We start from the raw sequence: 22,250 nt of genomic DNA on the forward strand, positions 1-22,250 counted from the left end.
GTGAGCACAAAACAAAACAAAACAAAACAAAACATAATAATAATACAAAGTGGTGCTGGCCACCACTTAAATTGGCCTAGTGTAAGGATGAAACACCATTCTTTTAGAAGACATTCATTGTGTGTCTTGATGAGTGAGCGACACCTGGTCCCATTTGGATAAAGCTACTGTAATCCCAGATGATACATTATAGAATAAAGGTACTCACTCAGAATGACTTTGTACTTGTTAGCAGCAACTCTTAATTCCAAGTAAATCCAAAATATGAGCAAAGTGCCCCTCACAGCATAACAGAACATAAAGTGGTTTTCCATTTATCTGACACCTGTCTCCATCTCTAACAGTTCACCCACTGATATATCCAGACAGATACTGAAACTTGAAGCCGTTTGTTGCATTTTATTTTCCACAGCGGTCTCTCTGACAGTGACAGTACGGAGTTTCTATGATTTTACTTCCACAGGGGTATGCACTGATTAAATATATGAGCCTGACTAAAAGATTTGCTATGGGTGAAAATGGGCCAAGGCAGTGTTATAGTCAAGCGTGATGTTGTCCTTCACATAAAATAATGAATGTCGGTCTCAAAGTCAGGAATTAAGGTTATTTATTTCACACTTGTATTGTGGATCAGTACTCAGTATTGGCTGATATCCAAAGTTAAGATAACATATCAGAATGGTTTGGATCAGTGCATCCCAACTGATAACGCATGTAAATACATGTGTTGACTAGAATTAACTTTAAAGTGGGCAATTTACCATTCAGTTCAATTGTATTTATATAGCGCCAAATCACAACAACAGTCACCTTAAGGTGCTTTATATTTTAAGGTAAAGACCCTTCAATAATAAAGAGAAAACAATGAAATGACCAAACACTTGGCGACAGAGAGAAGGAAAAACTCCCTTCTAACAGGAAGAAATGTCTGGAGAAAGAAACCGCTGAACCAGGCTCTGTTTTGTCACCGGTCCGCAGTGATGGAGACTTTGCTTCTAATGCCAAATATTTTTCAAATAGCTTTCTTGTGTTTAAATGTACAACAGCTATTCCAGTACAGCATTTTCCGCATGTATTCAAATGGTTAAAAGGCCCGAGTGCTGCTCTAAAGTTTATGACTTCACCCTTTTCCAACCACATGCCACCCCTGATACCAAACATTTTTGAACTCACTGTTCATCGTGAGAAAACATGTTCTGTAAAACCACACATAATGCCAGCAAATAGCCTGTGCATAATTCCACAACGATGCTGTTATGTTTTACAGTTTCGCAAGGTGTCCAGTTTGGTGGTATTTAAGACGGATCTGTGGTGTCTGCAGATGATGATGTAATCATTTTGGCTTCAGCAACTGATGCATCACTGACGCAATCTCAAATTTTTTCCTGTAAAAGGGTGAAACTTTTGTTGAATTCCTCAGGCAATGCTCTCTCAGAGTAACACACAGGCACACAGTAACACTGAAAATTGTTCACAGTGGGATCTGTGGATTATCCCGATTATTCTGAGTAACCAAGGCAGCTTCTGGAAACACATTTTAAAGTCACTTTTCAATGCTCTTAACTCCATAAATTAAATTCCACTGTACTATAAAGCCACTAATAATTGAAAGCAAAAACATCTCCATAGCTGCTAATCACTAAAGACAAGAGGGAAAACATGTTCTGGATTAAAGACCTATTCATGATGGATCAGCCAATGTTTTTGAGGTTTTTTTAAGCGATAACTGTCTAAAAATTCTTAACCAACTATGTTTGAATGATTAAGTGTTGCCTCTGTCTCTGGGGTCAACCACTCTGAATACATTTTCAAGCAGTGGGAAGTGGTGAAAATTACACATGAAGGTACATTTCACTGAGTGGGGAATTATTAAGTGATTTGATGAGGGACTTAAGTTTGCTTACTGGATCCTTCATGTGGAGTTTTTATTAATGTTTTGGTTACACAGAGAAAGCTTAATTACAGTGAAGGAAATCAGGCTGTACAAAAATACACAAACTCTCCTCTTAAGTGGTTTTAAAGAGTGTATGTCATATGTTTATTATTTGTGTACCCAGACTATGAGTCATAATATTATGGGAATACAGGAACACAACCAAAAAGGCAACCCCAAAGGAGAAAACTTTCCAAAACCAAAGACGAAAACAAATGCTAGGATCTGGCAGCACTTGCTCATGGATGATGTCAATCTTTCAGTGTAAATCAAACTAGTGAGAACTTAAAAAAACATTACCTGTGAGTCCACCGCCAAGGCTCCTCCTTCTAATGTTTCTTCCATCTTCACTGAGATGTCGTTTAAATTTGAGTGCAGGACTTAACCCATGTGTCAGCTCTGGGTTACTGGACTTCCTGAGGTATGTGGAGGGTGGGTAGAGGATGTTATCAAACTAGGAAAAGAAAAAAGGCACAAAGCATTGAAGAATTAAGTTTAGCAAACTTTTTTTGGAGGCAAAGCAATACAAGTGCGAAGTTCCAAAATAAACTTTTATATAATGAAAAAAAGAATTTAGCTTGTATGATATTTTGTCAGCATTTAATCAGTAATACAGTGATAGTATGTTCCATTTTAAGAATAATTTTCTATCTTGGGGTGGCTGTAGCTCACGTGGTAGAGCAGGTCACCTACTAATCAAAAGGTTGGCAGTTTGATCCCATCTGCCCCAGTCTGCATGCTTGGATAGTATCTCGGGCGGGATACCCCATACTCGATGGGGTAAGTAAGTATCCATCTCACACACATAACTTATGTATGTGTGTGTGTCAATTTACTTCTGGGTGTTAAAGACTCTTTGCTAAAGGAGACCTGCAGAGTCTAAATACATCAGGCAAACCCAAGGACAGGTTTCAACTTCTCAGACAATGTTGAAAGGGAATTGCCAGAGTGTTTTCCAGAAAAGAAACGTTCAGCAAAGAGCTCATAGCAACATCTGATTAATTCCAAATGTCATTCTTAGTTCAAGAATACTGAATGTGAAAGGGCGTGGTTACATGACAGTCTAAGTACTCAGTGTGATTTCATTATTCATAATTCATGAGAAATGTTTAAAAGAAAAATGCCCAACTGTTTATGTCAAGAAATATGGCAGGTTTAAAATCCATTGCTAACACTCCTCATGATACAAGCACAACACTTTACAGAAGTCCATTGTATTCTCAGAAGATAATACCTTGTATGAAGCTCAGAACAAATAAAACCTAGGAAGAGGCCCTCCCTGAGAATACAAAGACATACAAGGCTGAGAGCACTCTGTGGAAGGAAATGCCCTTTGCTTCTCTGTGGGATGATTCATGATCCTAAGTCTATGAAGGACAATGAAAACGAACCCTCTGTAGGGTGACATGAGCTCACAGTAAATACAGAAGTCTAAGGCGACAGCTATATAGTAAAAAGAAAGAAATAGCATAAGCAAATAATAGCTGTACTTATGAAATGCTAAATAGATAAACTTAACAATAAAGTTACCCACTGGTACTAAAACGCATTATCAACAATAAGCACACAGTAACAGGACAGTTTACAGGACTGTACCATCAGGATCTCATGATTTTGAAACGCCCAGGCTCTACAACAGTAATGGTCGTTGTTAAAACATAATATGGTATTTGTGCTGAGGTCAAATATCACTGTGCATATCAGCCTGAGTTGTAGAACTGCTAGACATGATGAACAGCAAGCCACGTGCAGCATAGTGGAGAATGCATAGACTTTTAGCTGTGTATAAGCACACACATCAACTGCATTTACACCAAGGTGGCACATAGAGTTCAGTACATGGAAAAGGATGGCTTAAATCAGATATCACCCTGCGTCCACACACCTGAATCAAATGATTAGTTAATTACCAGGCCTCTGGAGAACCTTAAGACATGTTGAGGAGGAAATTGAGCCATTTAAATCAGCTGTGTTGGATCAAGGACACATCTAAAACCTGCAGGCCACCAGCCATTGAGGCCTGGAGCTGGACACCCTGGCTTAAATGTACTGTGTGTATTCACAGAATGAATTTGCTATACAATTTAAGCACATGTAATGCTGAGTGTATTAAACAAACACAGTGACAAAGACTTTTCATCTGTACTTCAATATTTGAGTTACACTTACACATTTTTTTGGTCCTGATTAAGTCGATCCTGGTTCGGCTACCAGTCTATCACAGAGCCAACACAGAGAGACAGACAACCCACACAACTACAGACAGTTTAGAATCACCAGCTAACCTAACATGCATGTATCTGGATTGTGGGAGGATGTCAGAGTAGCCGAAGAGAAGTCCAGCAGGCGCAGGAAGACCATGGACTCAAACCAGGACATCCTTGCTATTGCTATAGCTCCACTGTACTGCCTACAAGTTATCTAGATATGCCCCAATTCCATTATTACTTTGATTATGTATAACAACAACTCATTCTTTAATGAAATTAGCACTACATACTAATAAGCTTTACATAAGCTGAGTGAGCGATAAATACCAGGATTTCAACTTGAATCTCAATACACAGTACTCAGTCTCAAGCATCTTCACCACACTATAATTGCAGGAATACTGTAGTTCACTGCAACCTCCAGTTTCCTATCTGAATGTCCTTTGAAGACTAAAAGGTTCAGTCATCTGTTAAGCTCAGGATTTGGCTGCACCAGCTTTACGTGGATTGGATGCACAGTCTCTGCTAAATCCTTATTTACAACATCAGGTTGCACCATTAAAAACAGACTCACTCACTTGAATAATGTGCAAGATAGTTGCTAGGAAACTATCTGTTTCTCAATCTGAAGCACAGACCCATCAAAAGCAAACAACTGTGCAAACAGGAAGTATCTGTGGCATCATTAAAATGGTTTTAGGGGCAAAAGATGCAAATCATTAACATGTGTACATGAAGAAATATGTTTTAGAGGTAGTGTCGTGCAAGCTGTTTACAATGAAGTCACTGATCATATTAAACAAAAACTAATCCTTAAGTTAGATATGCTTGGGTTTTTCTGTCTGATACTGATTACCGTTTAATATTGGTTCACTCATGTTTAGTTTCTAATACTGAATGGTAATGTTTTTCCCAAAAGACACTAATAATCGGGTGTTCCAGGGAGGAATCAGAAGAGACTGTAGAGCTCACTCTCTGTATAAATGGAATCGTGCAGTCATTCAGGAGCTAGTAGCTTGAAAGGAGTAACTCAGGAGTAACTGCAAATTCCCTCATAAATATCTACAACAAGCCATAATTCTCTGTTCACGGGTCTGCTACAAAAAATAAAATAAAACAGTAGGTAAGAATCCTGATATTTAAGTGGCTTTATTGTAATTTCAACAATGTGCAGTGGTACAGTACACAGTGAAGCAAGACAGCTTTCCTCCAATGGTGCTACATGTAACAGACAATCAACACAGGACTAAATAAATTGCAAGTGTGCAAAAAGTGCAAAAAACAAAAACAAAACAAAATTTAAAGAGAATAAAAGATCGTGGTTCACAAAATTCTTGCAAATCTAATTTAGTGGCTGTCCCGATTACAGCTAGCATTTGTGTGTGTAAAATTCAGTGTAATTAATATATGTAAACATAAAGAAGCAGCTAATTCAGTATGACTAACACTAATTTAGTGATGTGGAAATAGTTGGTAAAGACTAAAACTAATGTGATGATTTAGCAAAGTGTGACCTTCTGAACATCTGGTGGAACAGTGCCCAGGTGTTTAAAGGCAAATACATTTAAATAATCACACATGAACAGATGGTTATGTAACTTTCAAGCAAACAGATAATAACCAGACACTGCATAAATAAGCAGCTTACGGTTATGCCGTGAAACAATTCGTGAAAGGTGGCACACGTACAATGACCTGATGGACGTCCTTTAATCTATTAAAATAACCACGTGACTGCTTTGCGCTTCTACAGCAAAAGGAAGTTGTACAATTTTGCAGAACTTCTCTGTTTCTCAATAACTTCTTTTGCTAGGCGTCATCTTTTACTCAAGGCTGTTTTTCTGACTCATTCTGGCCTTTTCTATTGTACATATGTATCAATTATTTTAAACAAGAGAAGCAGTGTAGCAGTTCTCTTCTGTTAGTTGGACCCTATTAACTATAACTAGCAGATTACTTTGATTTATATGTTTTGCTTTATTTTGCTATTGACTCACTGTACACCACTGATCTTCAGATTTTGACCCAATCTACTGTAATCTAAACATTTGCTTTTCACAAGACTAATCAAACATGAAGTATTGTGTAATGAATCTTTGGGGGGGGCAAAGAAAACAGAAGAAGAAACAAGGCTACTTGTGAACCAGTACAAGACAGAAGATGCTACTTAACCCACAGAATATGCTTTTTAACCCACTAACAGATACCATTAGTGATATCCTTACTGTCGAGCTACTGATAACATAGCAGATTGTACATCTGACAATTTTCGACCGAATGCTCTACAAAGGCTTAAATGTGTAAGACTTGTTATCCTTCTAACCGTTTTCCTTCATGTCACATATGATGCACCATCTGAGGCAGTGCAAACTTGTGGAGGAATGCCAAAGCTGGCACAAGTTTTATATTTTCTGTTTTTCTTGTTGAGCATATCAGTTATCAGTGAATATTTCCCAGACAATGTATCTTTAATTTACGTAAATTATATACCATCCACTCTGCGCAATAGCTTATTAAAAATGTACAAGTAAATAAAAATCCAAAAGACTAAAGCATCTGCATACATTTTATGAGACATAACAGCCAGCCATTTGCAGCTCCCTTTCTGTGTGGACACATTGCAGTTTTGGCAGCAAGCAGTGCCCTTTCACCCATCATTCCTTTCTACCTGCAGCAGAGCCTCGCCGAACTCTGGAGAGCAGGATCAAACCTGACCTGTAGCCTCCTTCCTCCATCATCCTGTTCGCCCTCGGCCTTACACAGAGTGTACAGTACCAATAGGGTTTTGTTGCCAAAGCAAAAACAAAGAAGGTGGGCTACACAACACAATGCTGGTTGTGTTTACCAACTAAAGAATGAGGCAATCTCACCCTGCATGTATTAAAGACCTTTTTTTTTTTTTTTACTGACATGTTTTCATTATTATTGGCTGTTGTGCTACTTTTACTTCAACTGAGACTACTGTCCAATACTTACCAAACAACGCTGTAACCTTGATCGTATTATGAGATTACACGATCTGGCACTATGATACCCCTGTGGTCTACAAAGTCATGTTAACCACTGCTTGAAACTAAGCTTTCAATATTTCCTGTCATTCAACAAACTTAAAAACGTGTAACACTAATAATCAATCCTTGCAACACCTGCCCTTTTAACACTTCTAACAGTATTGGAGGCAAATATATTAAGAACCTGACAGCAGATTTTCAGATAAATTAATGCTAACATATTGCTATTTATACAGTATTTACAGCATTACTTGTATTCATTTGGAGTTCTGTTTCCTCTGTTTTTTTTAGCTCATTTAACATATCGCCAGCTTTAAATTAACCATTTGCTTTCACATTCAGTAATATGGATTTGGACTTGAGATAACTCAGTAAACACTGAGCCAATGTGCTTTGCTCTACACAACACCCAGGAAGTGCTCAGTGGAAGCTGTAAAAGAGCAGGCACTTTCAAAAAAATAACTGGCAGGAGATTTCATGAACCATCCATCTACAAACAGGCTACATTCACAGACTGTGAACACGGAAACACAACAGGTCACAGGCTGAGGAGCTTTGCACACTGTCAATGTACTTGGCTTATGAAGAAATACTACCCATCATTTACTTTGCAACTAGCTACCAGAACAAACAATTCAGCTTCACTGCTTCACCACAGACATTTATTACATATAAAAACACATCCTTAGTTACAACTGGTTCCTCATGGGATTTCGATTGGTAAGGACCGTTGTGGTTCTCCCACACTTTTCTACATCTAATCTTGCAAGTATTTGAGAGCACTGTGAGAAGTGAGGTTAGAACAAATTAACATGAAGTTGTTATTACAGACTCAAGGTCAATAAGGAAAAGCAATGAGCCAAGAACACAAAATCAGATCAGATGTCAAAGAATGTAAAAGAAAACAATCAGAGTTCAGTCCTCTACCAGGGCCAATGCACCATACTGTAATTTTAAATTGCAGTATAATAAATGATTACAAGCATAACGGTTCCTTCCTTTGCCCTGACTTCACCTCTCATATTTCATGAAATCTGGCTAGGTGGTTTCTGTGTAACCATACTGACTTACAAACCGTGCTAAAAACACATGGCTGTCTTGGCAGAGAAATTAAAGTATGAGCATTTGCATTAACTGTGCACAGCTGAGAGGGAACAGTTTCACTGAACAGTGAATCAGGCTGACAGTGCAGAAAACAGAGTTAAAATTCAGGACAGCCTCTGGGTCTGATATGAACCTTTCCCGGACAACACGACAAAGACTAAAGGCACTGCAAGTGGGAAGGACACACTTTCTGTACAGGTGCACAAGCATTAAAAAAAACTGACAAAGAATGTAGGAAGACTTTCATTTATTACATTGACAAACACAAAGACTAAGGTGCAAGAGTGCTCACAGAAACTCCAACCCAGAGGTGGAGTAATGAATCTTCCAGTAGTCCAAGCCAAGAAAAACTATGTTGTTCACATACTTGTATACTACTAGACTTCAAAGAGTAGCTATGAAAACACAAGTACAAGCATGTAAACACCAGTGTTAATGTTTTTCCACTAATTTTATCAACTTCTTCACTAATTTGCATAGTTCCCTCTTATCAAAGTGGATTCAGTGACGATTTCCACACTGAAGTTAGGCATCAGTTGTACAAAGGGAGAATTGGCAAACATTCACAAAGGAGGACATTAATTCTCTTTGAAGGCTTTGTGGTGAAGTCGTGTTTATCATTTCACTTAGATAGATGAAAGGAACCCTTTAAAAGTAGGAACAAATTGTTATTACTGTCTTCATTGGTTACTAAGACACCCTGAATACACATTTACAGTAAATCAGGAAGAGAAACCTGGTAGATCAAGAGGCAACACACTTTACCCCTTTCAGTTTGTGCTATCCTGTGTTCCACCAGGCGCTCTCTCTGCCATTGTTTCTCTATCATATCCTTTTCTATCCAGCAGCCACTGAGAACAACACTGAGAACACCTTTCATTTGCTGTAGTCACACACAGAGAACATGGTTGCAGCTCAAAAAAGAATTCCCCCTTCAATTCTGCAAGTTTTCATCAACAACAATAAAAAAACAACTTTTGCTGAAAATGGCCTCTATGACACAAGGCAGCTTTAGAGTCACAATCTACATCTTCTAATACAGTTTTATTCTAAACATGATAACACAGGTGGTATTTTGCCATCTTACACAATTTAGTGACATCAACTCCAATAGGGCTACAACCAGTCAAGTCATTTGAACTCTATTATAACGTTGTGCTTACCATGCGAGCATTTCATCCACATTTGAGCCTAACTAGATATGCAGTAGAAACTTATGTAGGAACCAATGTGTGAACAAAAAAAATATTACAAGCCCATGAAGCCCCCAGTTTTTTAAGAAAAAAAAATACTGACAACACAACAGAAGCAGAACAGAAACAATGATGTCAGAGTTTAATGTGGAAATCTACCCAAACAAGACAAAGAGCAAAAAGGCAGATCCGTCACCTAGACTGTGAGCTAAGGTGGAGACTGTACTGTACTTGATACTGTAAACACCACTAAACCTGTTATTAAGCAAAAGCATAAATTAATTTTACTATTATTAACATTAATTATTAATTATTAACATCTATACCAGCAATATCAAACTCATTTTACATTGTGGGCTAAATACAACACACTTTGATTATAAATGCAAGTCTAATCCCTGATACTTCCTAATATAAGAAGAAGCAGTGCATTTTCAACAGTTTTTAAACATGGTAGAGAAATGCTTTGTATTTGTATTATTACTTATGTCCATGAGGAAGATCTTTTATCAGTAGGAACAAAAAGTAAAGCCTTTTAAAATACATTTTAAAGTCCAAAACTTATGCTTTCTGTAAAGAAAATTAGTAGACCAGGTTGGCGTCTCTGTCAGGCCAATTCTGGCCCCTGGGCCTTATGTTTGACTCCCATGATCTCCATCATCCCTTTTCTGCAGCAGGAAATGTTGCAACAAAACATGAGCAAACCTCAGTTCTGAGAATTTTGATATGCTCACTCTTCTTTACTGCAGACACCACATGCTCCTTTAAAGTCTTACAAACACATACTTATTTACTAGCAGACTTAAAGACACAGACAAGGCCTTTTAAGGCTATTTTATTTTATTCCTTAGTAAGGTTGTAAATACACTAGGGCTTTACTTTACTAGGGCCTGAGCACTTGCAGTGTGAAGGTCTTTGATCACCTTTTTGGGGCTTTATCATGCTCAAAAACTCATTAAATTGTGAATCTGCGTCAGGTCTGGCGAAAATTTCAAAATGTATTTTGTTGGTTTCACATAATTACGTAGGAAATGGTTCAATAGCTACCAGAAAAAAAAAACGTCTAGGGGCCTATTGACCCAACCCAACAGGAAGTCCACCATTTTGAATTGCAGATGACATTTTGGCGATTTCCTGGCATTATACTTTTGGAAACTCCTCCTAGCGATTTTATCGGATCAGCTTCATCTTTGGTCAGTCTAAACGACAGACCTGGGCAGTACTAATTGCAAAGCTTTTGAGTTTTCGTCAAAAGGCGCCAAGGCGAATTTGCATTCGCAGTGAAATTTTAATTTGCTCTCATTCACATATAAATTGTCAAATCCTGACCAATGTTCTCACGTGTGATAAGGCTCCGCCCCTGAACACATTTTAACTGCAATATTTGACAATGCTCACAGCGTTACATAGTGGGAACAGGAAAAGCCATGGTTTACACTTTGGGGTTGGTTGTGAGGTGGCTGACCCTGAAAACCTTAATTTGTCCAGGAAGCCCTTAAGGAGTTGGTTTTAGGCTCCTTTGCAAACGTTTTCGTCAAAGGCCGTGACCCCAACGGCATGGCGAATTTTGATGTTTCGCCATGAAGCACAAAATTGCTATAACTCAAAGAAATCTGCCCCAATCTTTACCAAACTTCACAGGCATGATGACAGTCCCAACCTGAACAGATTAATATACCTATTGTCAGCACTAGACTGAGTGCCACCTAGAGTGGGACCAGGATATATAAATATTTACATATCCTGGTCCCACCTAGAGTGGGATTCAAGATATATAAATATTTATAGTCTGATGCACTCCTCACAGGTTGACTCCATCCACCTCAAAAGTGGTGATTATAACCATCAGGCCCTTATGATGGTATTGTGCACAAATTGTGAGTTTTCATTGAAGGGTGCACCTTAGTGGCATGGCGAGTTGGCGGGCTCTTGAAAATTCAGTCTCCCTCTGACTTGTGTCAGCTTTGTTTTTAAGGGAAATGCTGTAGAAAGGCACTCAGTTGTACAACTGATAGATACATATGCAAAACTGCACTAAAAGATTAAAGTTTAAACCTCTGTGCTCCCTGTCAATAAAGGGCATCATCGCATGATGATCCAGGAGCTTTCAGAACATTAGTCATAACATTTATTAGTCATGGTATTAGGTTACCTTTGTTTGACTGGCTGCTTACCCAACATGCCATTCTCAAATGTGCTTTCAATTTAACCATTACAAATATGATCATTTTGGTAAGAACCAAGCAGCATGTTCAGCAAATGTAACATTACCTCAGTTTATTTCCAGAAGAGTTCGGATGGGGAATACAGGGTGTCAATTTTGCTAGAGTTTAGCAAATACATAGTCTCATTATAGTGTGTAGCAAATACAAAACTTCCATTTCTGTGAAGTGCACTCAGTGGACTTCTGAACATGTTTGTTCGTTTCTTTCTCAGGGTCAACTGCAGTACAGCAAGCTCTGTTCTGGCCGACCTCATCACCCAGCATCTGACTTCAACTCTTCCCAAATTCCAATCGGGCTTGAAACTCTCTTCTCTCACAGTGTCTGTTCTTAGGATGTTGAGATTTACAAAAAAGAATAAGGGTCCCTAAAATTCTCACAGTTCAAATGCTAAACACTTTTCCAAATGTATATTTCAGTTACCTGAAATGGACACTTTACACTGAACAATATATAACTTTGGTTTAGATTGTTTGACCTTTGTATGCTTACACATGGGAATTCAGTTTCCTGTGTTGACAAGATCTAAACTTAGAAAAACACAGTATAGTACTTTCCTTCTCCAGTTTCACACAAGCATCTGTGTTAAGAGCCGAAGAGCTTCAGCACTGTAAAGAATCACACCATGCATTATTACTCCCACCAAGGAAGTCATATTTTCTTGGAGTGTCTTAGAAGAACATTAGTGGACTTTGAGCACTCAAAGCACTTTCATATAACATGTCTCATTCACTCATTCACCCATTCACGCATGTTCACACTCCAGTGAATGCATCGGGAGGAACTCTGGATTCAGTATCTCTTTATCTTGCCCAAGGATACTTTGGTGTACATAGTGGGGCACCCAGGCCTTGAACAACAAACTTTCTGATTAGGAGATGACCTGCTGTACTTCCTGACCACCTACCACCACAGCATCCAACAGCTGTGGCTCAGGAACATCTGTAAATCTCTTATGCCCATATGAGATTCTGTGGCAAGAAAAATACTATAAGACGACAAGTGAACAAGTGCTGTCTTCAGAGTTGTGCTTGATGATAACTAGAGTCAGCAGCAGCTTAATTTTGTCAAACATATCTTGTTTCAGACAAGAATTTATTTTTCTACTTAGGCAGAAAGGCATATTTTTAGGAAAGAGGAACAGACCTTGCTGTTGGCTTGTGTTTATTTGACCTTAACACTTCACCTTGACAATCAGTCCTGCTCTTGTAGTGAATGTCTAGGGCTCTCTTTAATATATGCTTGCAGTTCAAAGTTGGTTTGGTTACATAAGGTTTAACTCTTACTTGGATTTTATTTACAGCCTACTGTGAACTCCTATAAAATACTCTGCATTAATTTTATATAAACACTATATCAACATCAAATATGGAGTTATAACACAAAATGATGTGTTTACAACTAAATCTACTATACTGTAGTTAAAAAAAACATTTAGTAAATTAATAAATTCCACAATGATAAGGTTCAAACAAGCTTGTTTGTTTAAAAAAAATGAATAGGATCAAATTCATATCATTTAACAAACCAAGAATAAAAAGTACATTTGACTACTTCCCAATCCAATCAGTGTCTTACCTTGCTTCCCTCAGACGATGTACACAAACCTACAGGTAAATTCCGACCAAGAGACATTTTGTTTGGGTAGCAACAGACTTAAAAACATGGAATACAGATTAAACCGCAAAAGACATGAAAGGGCACGAAAGAAAAGTCAAAAATCACCGATGGATCCCAGAGAGAGAGACAGCCTGTCGTAGGAGGAAAAGAGTCTTAACCAGATTCTGTTAATCCTCTTAGACTCAAAGTATACACTGACACTGGATGTCCGTCTAATCACCCTGACTGGCTGGCTGCTTAAATGAATGACTGCTTATTTAGGGAAACACTAGAGGGTTAGACTCACTGGTGAGAGAGAAAGAGAGAGAGGGAGTTAAACATGAATCTGAAGCAAATATTGATACGCAAGCAAACACTGATGCAATCTGCAGCAGATGACCTCACTTCAAGGAACAGGCCCTCACAGAATAAACAAACAAGGATTGTGTCAGCAAGTTAAGATGGAAGTGGACGTAGCTGCTGAAAGTAAAGATTTCAATTTGAAACGTATACAGAAACGCGACAATTTAAATTTTATTAAGGAATCCAAATTTTTCACATATGATCATCTACTTCTTTCCTAAAGTGTCTACTGCACAATCCAAAGCAGAACTTGAAAATTACTGCACCCAAGCCATCAGTGTGTGTCAGCTGAGTCATTACTTAAGCAAGCACAGCACAGCCCAACCCAGCTCCAGCTACAGTGCATACTAATTTTTACCTGTCTGTTCTTGTCTGCAGAATACTTTAAAAGTTCACTCACTACACGCATCATGAAAAAACTGTTAAGCCAAGGAAATAACACAATTTGCAGTTAGCAGCTGGTTTCCATTAGTTTTATAAGGTATAATAAAAAAGGCCAACCTTGAAACTCACTGGCTGTCTAAAAAAAAAAATACTTGCTGCAGGGTAACAAGTATGAGGACAGACACTAAATTGTGGGATTTTTTTTAAAATCAACATATAAATAAAACAATGAATTGCTTTGAGAGTCGGCTATAGCCCTAAGCAGTGTCAGTTGCTATTGCACAATCGACTGTATAAGGTCTACAAAGAGGCAACAATTAACTGTTGCCGCTTCACATTCAGATTATAGACATTAGACACAGACTTTACTTAATCCCTCACTTGTACTTATAATTGACAAAAAAATATATATATATCCCAGCTACCACAGGGTAAGAGGCAGGGTGCACCCTGGACAGGTCGCCAGTCTGTTGCAGGGCTAACACAGAGAGACAGACAACCATTCTCACTCACATTTACACCTGTGGGCAATTTAGAATTACCAATTAACCTGACCCACTAACTACATATCTTTGGACTGTGGGAGGAAGCCAGAGTACCCAGAGAGAACCCACGCAAACAGAACATGCAAATTCCACACAGGTGTTGGAATCGAACTCAGGACCTTCTTCCTGTGAGGCAACAGTGCTCATCATTGAACCACCATGCTGTCCAAAAAAATGAAAATAGTGTATAAAAACCAAAAAAGCCAAAACACTATACTATGTACAGATGATTATTATATACAGTAAAATACACCAAGATTTTTACATGTACATGAAGTGTAGTGGGAGTGATAATAGCCTGTATTTCTTATTTTAAGAAGTATTTATTCTGTGTGGGTATTGTATAGTCTAACTGCTGTCAGGAAGAAGGACTTGTGAAAGCACTCCATCCTACACTGTGGCTTTAACAGTCTACCACTGAAGGAGCTGCCCAAGGCCTTCACAGTCTCATGCAGGGGGTGAGAGGTGTTGTCCATAATGGGTACAAGCTTGGCTGAAATCCTCCTTTCACCCACCTCCTCTATGGGACTAGCCAGGACAGAGCTCGCCCTCTTTACCACTCTTTCAATCTGTTTCTTATCCCTCTCTGTGCTGCCACGTCCGCAGTAGAAAACTGCGTAATAATTCAAGTAAGAATAAAGAATCCTTATAGAACCCTTTTGATTAATTAAGTGGCTGATAAAAGTCAGAAAACTATGAAAAACACTTCCTAAAATGTCAACTCATATCAGAGAAAAGCAGCTTATTCCTGTGGCGTTGAAACTCATATAATTAGTCATTGATCAGAATAGCTGACTTTTGATGAATTAATTTGAGTGCTGAAACAGTCAAACTATGAAACTAAAGGCTAAGCCAGTGGAGGAAACTGCATTTGTAGACAGAGGTGCAGTAGAAAGCATATCACATGAAGCACTAGTGTATGCAGAAAAATTCTTTGGCTATGAAGTGTGTTTAAACAGACAGAAAGGTTATCTAATATTTATAAAGTGTATCTAAGATGCGAGAATAAACCAATTTCCATACTTTTCTCAGTGGCTGCATTTTTTATTATTTGCATAAAGAATTTTTTTTCTTTAAAAGCAAATAGACACATCTTTTCATGTCATACATGATACATGTTGACCTAAAAACACCACCCTTACAGCTGTTTAATCGTCTCGGTAATGAAATTTGCTTAGTCTAACACATGGTTAGTCCTCATCTGAACAAAGTTCGTTCAGACTTTACTGCTCCATAGGGAAGTGCTGAGAACGAACTGTTTGTTTTCACAGCTGACTAACAAACTAGTTGTAAATGATTTGACTGCCCCATACAATACACCATTCATGGTAATACATATACTCATGGACATGGCTCCGTGTCAAGAGTCACCACCATCACTAAGCAGCATATAAAGACATTATATTTGTCACATTAAATGCATGCTGTATAGTCAAACGTTTGTGTATGTGGGAGGTATTCCCCTCTTTGTTTTCTACTGCAGAAACAGGTAGAAACGGAGGCTACAGCCTCATCAATTTGTTACCTGTTGAATTTCAGTGTCTGGCTGTTGGGCTGGGGTTGGCAGTCACTCAGCTTTAACATCACTCTGGATTCTTGGCTAGCTTAGTATTAGGATGCTGTCTGTGCAGGTGCTTGCAAAGAGCCAAAGTTGTGTTAGCATTATAAGCAGCCATTGAGCAACTGTTTCTTTCCTGGATGCAGTTTCTACTTTATCACTGCACTCTTGTCCTTTGGTGTAATAAAAAAAAGAGGAAATGTTCATATCCATGCTGCAGACTCCGCCACTATTTTCCTCCTCCGGCACATAAACTGAAATCAGCTGATTGTATTGCAAGTACAACTGGAACCAGTAAGCAGGATTGATAGACAAACAGACTAATCATTCCAAGAAATTGGACTACTGAGAACCGGTTCTCTACAAAACCAGTTCTCAATTCCTATCCCTAGTAAACAATGAGCTGAAGCTTGCTATAAATGTCCAGATTGCCAAAGTTTGCTGCAGACACAAACAATTCTCTGTGCACCCTATTTCCTAATGAAACATTATCAAATGTTCTTTTACAGAAAGCATTTCAGTCACTTAAGGATTGTTTAATGACTAAAAAGGAAATATTTTCTTTATTGAACTTCAGTACGTGGGGAGAATAGCAAAAGTTGTCATTTTTCTTCTTAATTGACTCAAGTCCCTGCAATCTATCCACATCGTATAGTAGGGGGAATACTGATTAAAAGTGTCAGAAATTAAAAGCCACAGAGTTAGGGATGGATTCTAAAGATAAGAAATATTTAGTATCCTTCTGCAGAAAGGATATTTGTTATGGCAACAACAGCCAGGGAAGAACACTATTAAAAGATGAACAATTGGAAATATCCATATTCTGCTGACCCAACAGGATAGTTAGAAATGAGAAAGTAGGAAACAGGATTTATGATTATGAGAGGGCATAAAAGCAGCAGGATATATAAAGACAAAGAAAACACAATGATTAACAAGCTGACAGATTTCATACTTTAGGAAGCAGTGAGTCAAGACTGTGTGGACAGTAGCTTTGGATAGCTGTCATCTGTAACACCTCTAAAAGCAAGTGAAGCACAGAATATTGGGCCATGGTCTAAAATTTAGGGTTTGTTTTTTCCAAAGCTTTAATACTTGTTAAATAAAATTCATATTTAAGTATTTTGATTACTTCCTCAGTAGAAGTGAACCTACTACTATTTATCTTCAGGCAGTTGTGTAATAGCAAGAGTAATTAACCATAATGGAGTCTTCTCAGGAACTCGGCTCCAGGGATGAGCACAGAAGCCCAACCCACATGCTGTTTAAATCTTTAGTTAGTGAGGGGCAACCAATCAGAACTCAACTGGCTCAAAGTGAGGGTGGCCTTAAAAGGAAAACATACTAAAAAAGGAGACTTAACAAAAAGACTTGTTTCAGACAGAAGACGATGTAAGGGACTAGACCAAGGCTCAATATCAGATAAATATGAATCATGTAAAGCTACTCTAGGAACGCCCAAGAACAAAAATATTAAATAATAAATAAAATCAAGGAAAGAAGTGATTAATTAGGTTATCAAAATACCAGCTATTCGCAGGCCTAAATCAGACTGATGGGAAACTGAAAAAGGTCATGTTAACAGCTGCATACTCCAGATACATTGATAAACATGCTGGCCTCTCAAGTGGATACTGCAGAACTATGAAACACATGCAAGTGCTTTATAAACATCCATATAGTGTTTGGACAGTGAATTATGGGTGCAACCAGTGGCAATACTTCTAATCTTAACCTTTTCCCAGTAACTGTTTACATACAGCAAGCTTGAGCCAAACTCTGTTAATAAATCTGAACTGTATGTTGCTCATTTTCATCCATTTCTGTTGTCTTGTGCATAAAAGAGAAGGATTATGCGTGGGATAATCTTGTCCTGACTGTAGATAATGTTCTCTGTCACTGCCCACAGCCCTGGACAGATTTAGACGTCTGGAACGAAGCACTATGCAATTGTACAGAGATCTTAGGAAGACAGGCATCATACTATCAATGTGGAAACTTACTCTATGAAACATCGCCATACTCACTATCCTTGGAACTTGAAACAGTAGTAAGTCTGGAGACCGAACAGTAACTGAGCTGCTCAGCCTGCTGAAGTCATGTCACACGAGTTCTCAGAAGCCTTTCCTTCTTTAAACCCCCAGGGGCAAAAAAAAGGTCATTAGTCAGGGTTCCTGATTAACCCTACAGTAATACCACTGGAAAGCTTCTCTGCACTGACAGGTTATGTGACCTGCTTTGAGGAGTTCCAGGCAGCAACACGTTGGCTTAGTTCAGTATACCAGGTCAAATTACATTGTTTCTTCTGTGGCCAGCACAGTAGCGGTCACTGGTTCAAAATGAAGCTCAAAATGGCATTTGAAAGCAGTCTGGAGAAAGGTGCACAGGCTGTGTGTGACTCTTTTGCAAAATTAAGGCAAATTCTTTTTTTCTTTTTAAAAATGGATTACATTTGGTTGAAGTTCAGTAAAGCTAAAGTGAAATAAGAGACCAATCTCAGGCCTGCCTCCTCGTCTGTAACACTTCAGCTCTATTGAGGTAATGAACTGTCAAACTGCTTTTCACCCCAACTAAATTAGCTGAGCACCACTGTTACTAAACATGACACCAACCCAGGGGCATCGTCTTTGGGTTAGTGTGTGTTGGAAAGTCTTTTATGCTTTCAATTACTGATTAATCCATTTTAAAAACCAGCAAATTACAATTAATGAAAGTAATTACACACAGAAATCAGGAATCTGATTGGTGTGCAGGAATCAGTTTGTATTCTGATTCCAACACAGATATGAGAGTTAAAACGTGTGAAGTAAGACATGCAAAACATTACACAAATTTTCTGTATTTCCCTACTGCCTCAAAAATGAGACATCATATGGCATTTTAGTCAACCACACCTACAGCCCTAAGTAATGTTGCATGATATCATGATTTGGAAAATGTTTATGGGTCAGTCGGGAGCTTGCAATAGTCAAACACACCCAGGCTACATTGTGCGTACTGGAGCAAGTTAAACCAGTCTGCAGAAGAATCCATGTAAAGCCTTATATAAATTAAAAGGCTGATACATGCATTTTGTCTTCCTCATTTTTCTCATCTGTTTCCTGAATGAGCACCACTTGGGGTCACAACAGCAAGTCCCAGATTGTGCCATTTGTGAGTTAGCGTTACATCATGAGCTAACAATGAAACAATTTACACACATTTGCTCTAAAATCACATTGCATTTTGCGATGAACCTGCCCCCTTTCATTTAATACATACATTTTTCAAGTTTTGGATATACGCCACATCCAACATTGTTTTGGTTTATAAAATAGGGGCAGATTTGGACTGGATGCAGTCCAAATCTCCATCCAGACAGTCTTTGTCTTTGAGGTTTGAGAAAACACCTCCAAAGCAGTGGGGAAGACTGACAGGCATTTATTTACAGATGATCTATTTATGCCTCTGAAAAAGACAGGAGCCACAGTAAAAACAGAGCAGTGCGCATGTGCTGAGGAATGCATCTCGACTTGTAAACTTGTAAATTGAGTGGATGAAGACAAGTGGGCACACAGCATGAATAATAGTTTAACTTTGCACTGACTTCATGACGGAGTGTAACCCAGCAAGCATGAGCTCAAGCACAGCTGATCAACTGGTTCACAAATATTTTGACTGCAGGACCAAATGTAATGAGTTTACCTTCCTCAGGAGTGGTTGCTTTCTTGCTGGGTGAGGGGGCAATTAATTGGATGTGTATATCAACGGAAATAACTTTTATTACGGACATTTTTATTTCAATGTCTAACAAAAACGAGAATGAAAGTATCACATTTGAGAAGCTGGAATCAGTTACTATTTTGGTATTAGCTTTCGCTTTGAAAATTAAATGAATAACCGGTAACCAAAACAGTTGCCATCTAGTCTCTATGCGCTCATAATTAATTAATCGGTCAATCGTTTGGTTTTCTGTGTGTCTGAGTCGACCCTTGTTTTGTTTAGCAGATCACTGTGTTTACCTTTTCGTCTTCCTCTCCTTCCTCTTCGTCTTCTTCCCCATCTCCTGGGGTCTCCTTGTCAGATTCCACATTTCTGCCGTCCTCCACCTCGTCCACATTTTCAAAGTGCAAGCTGAGCCTGTCTTCGCCATCACCATAAACTTTAATGTCCAGAGCAGCCGTCATTTCTTCCCCCTCAGACAAGGTTTGGGAGCCCGACGACGACTGGCTCTCGCCGCTTTCAGACACCACAAACTCTTTTTTCTCCATTGCGTCGCCTTCTGGTGCTACTTCAAAACAAAACGTAGCAATTAATTAACCTGCAAGCACACCTGTCCGGTTCATTATGGTCAGGAGCCGCGAGCCCATTAGAAGACACGGCTTTCTTTTTTCCTCTCTCTCTTCTGCTTCTCCTTCTTCGAGTAAAACCAAAGTCACGACGTTGTCGAAAGTTGGTGATATCGACTAAAATATTATTGGACCCTGTTTAACATCAGCGTTACCGCCAAGCAGAGGTGTCCGCTTCGGTTAGAAGGAGCCTCTGTGGATTTTTTCGCTCATGACTTTCAAATCAGCGTGTGCCCATGCTGTCTGTGCCTTCCTATCGCACCAGTACAGCTTGTTGCCCAAAAACTAACCCCGCCCACAACGTGCGAGGGTTTACCAATAAGATCGCAGCGGCCGCCAAACTGTCTACAGATAGCTTTAACCAGATGCATTGGCGGTTCCAGAAGAAATTTGCGAGGGGGGGCCAGGGTGGGGCCACTGTCTTTTAATGGGAGCGCAGAACAAAAAAAAAAAAAAAAAAAAAGGGGGGGGGGGGGGCAATAATTAATTTTTTTAATATATTAAGTGAATTTATTTGGAGCACAAACGAAAATAACATGTAATGTGTAGTGTCTCATCTTTTAGCATTGGCAGCGCAGTAGTATGTAACATTATAATAAAAGTATTCTTCATTACCGATTTCTTGCAAAACAGTCCACAAATGCATTAATTTTGAAACCCTTGGCCTTTCTGGATTCAGTGTCTAGCACCCCTATTGCTAAGACGCTCATCAGTAATGGTGGATGGGAGGCAGGTTTTTACTCATTTTAATGTGGAGAAACTCTGCTCACAAGTGACAGAAGTCACTGAGAGCGCAACAGCTATTTTGCACAGTCTAAAGAGCTCATAAAACACCTCTTTTTACGCATCAGTGAAACAGATCAATTCCACTATAACAGATAGCTTTTGAATCACACCGCTCTTTATTTTTCTTTCCAAAATCTCTGAATTAACTTATTATTTTATGCAGACAATAATGTGGAATGTAAAAAATGTGTGAATGAAGTAGATGTGTACAGCAAAAAAAAGCATTGTCATGCTTTATATAAAATGTTGTGATGTAACAGCAAAAGGCAGACATCACAGGACCCCTGCCAAACGCCCCCAAATAAATAAATAAATACATAAACAAAAGAAATATTAAAACACTTTCAAGACTATCCTTTTGTTATTTATTTGAAAAAAATGTATGATTTAGGAAGTTGGGATATATAATAATATGGGTTTTTTTTAAATAATGCTAAGCATCATGGTCAAATGATCTTGTATACTAGTCACCAGTAGTTAGAAATTGTGTATTTTTCAAAATGATAATAAATATCTATCACTATCACAATGTCTCAGACTTTATAAACTTTATAAATCTGTTTATAAAAAAGCACAACAGAAGAACAGAAGATTAAGGGTTGGTTTTTTTTTCAAGAAACACATTGAAGCGCATGTGTACTTGAGTGCATACACATTTTTCCCTCATGAATAGCTCCATTGCCTCCTGCTCTTTCTGTTTGTTTGTTTTTGGGTCTTGTTTTGTTGTCCCTGTATGTGTGACTCATAGGTGTGGCGCTTCCTTACCTGTCATTCCCGCTCTTATTCATTCCTCAGATGTTTTGATATTCAGATGTTTTTCCTCCTCTAGACATGCAAATTATAAAATAAGCATATTCCAGAATAACATTTGTTGGCATTTAGATATCTGTGCTTACTGGCATGTTATACTGTTTTTAACTTTTGTAAAAATAAATAAACACCACATCCACACAAGTTACATGACATTCCACATCCAACATGTAGTGGCAGCAGATCAGGAGCAGGGCTTAACCA

General features: G+C 38.5%; 1 protein-coding gene across 8 annotated transcripts in view; it reads right to left on the minus strand.

The window, feature by feature from the left end:
- The window catches only part of mast4 (microtubule associated serine/threonine kinase family member 4), a 141,052-nt gene extending 120,402 nt beyond the window's left edge, over window positions 1-20,650 (minus strand). For 7 of the 8 annotated variants that reach the window (XM_063478089.1, XM_063478087.1, XM_063478086.1 and 4 more), the window contains exons 1-2: window positions 20,124-20,650; window positions 2,234-2,387 (exon numbers count right to left, since the gene is read on the minus strand). In XM_063478089.1, coding sequence (XP_063334159.1) covers window positions 2,234-2,387; window positions 20,124-20,372 — 403 coding nt within the window. In that variant the 5' untranslated portion in view covers window positions 20,373-20,650. Of the gene's footprint in view, window positions 1-2,233; window positions 2,388-13,251; window positions 13,438-20,123 lie in introns of those variants that run through there. The other variant, XM_063478090.1, reaches the window with a different exon arrangement.
- Between the last annotated feature and the right edge of the window lie 1,600 nt (window positions 20,651-22,250).

The sequence above is a fragment of the Pelmatolapia mariae genome, linkage group LG7, assembly GCF_036321145.2.
Source record: "Pelmatolapia mariae isolate MD_Pm_ZW linkage group LG7, Pm_UMD_F_2, whole genome shotgun sequence".
NCBI lineage: Eukaryota > Metazoa > Chordata > Actinopteri > Cichliformes > Cichlidae > Pelmatolapia > Pelmatolapia mariae.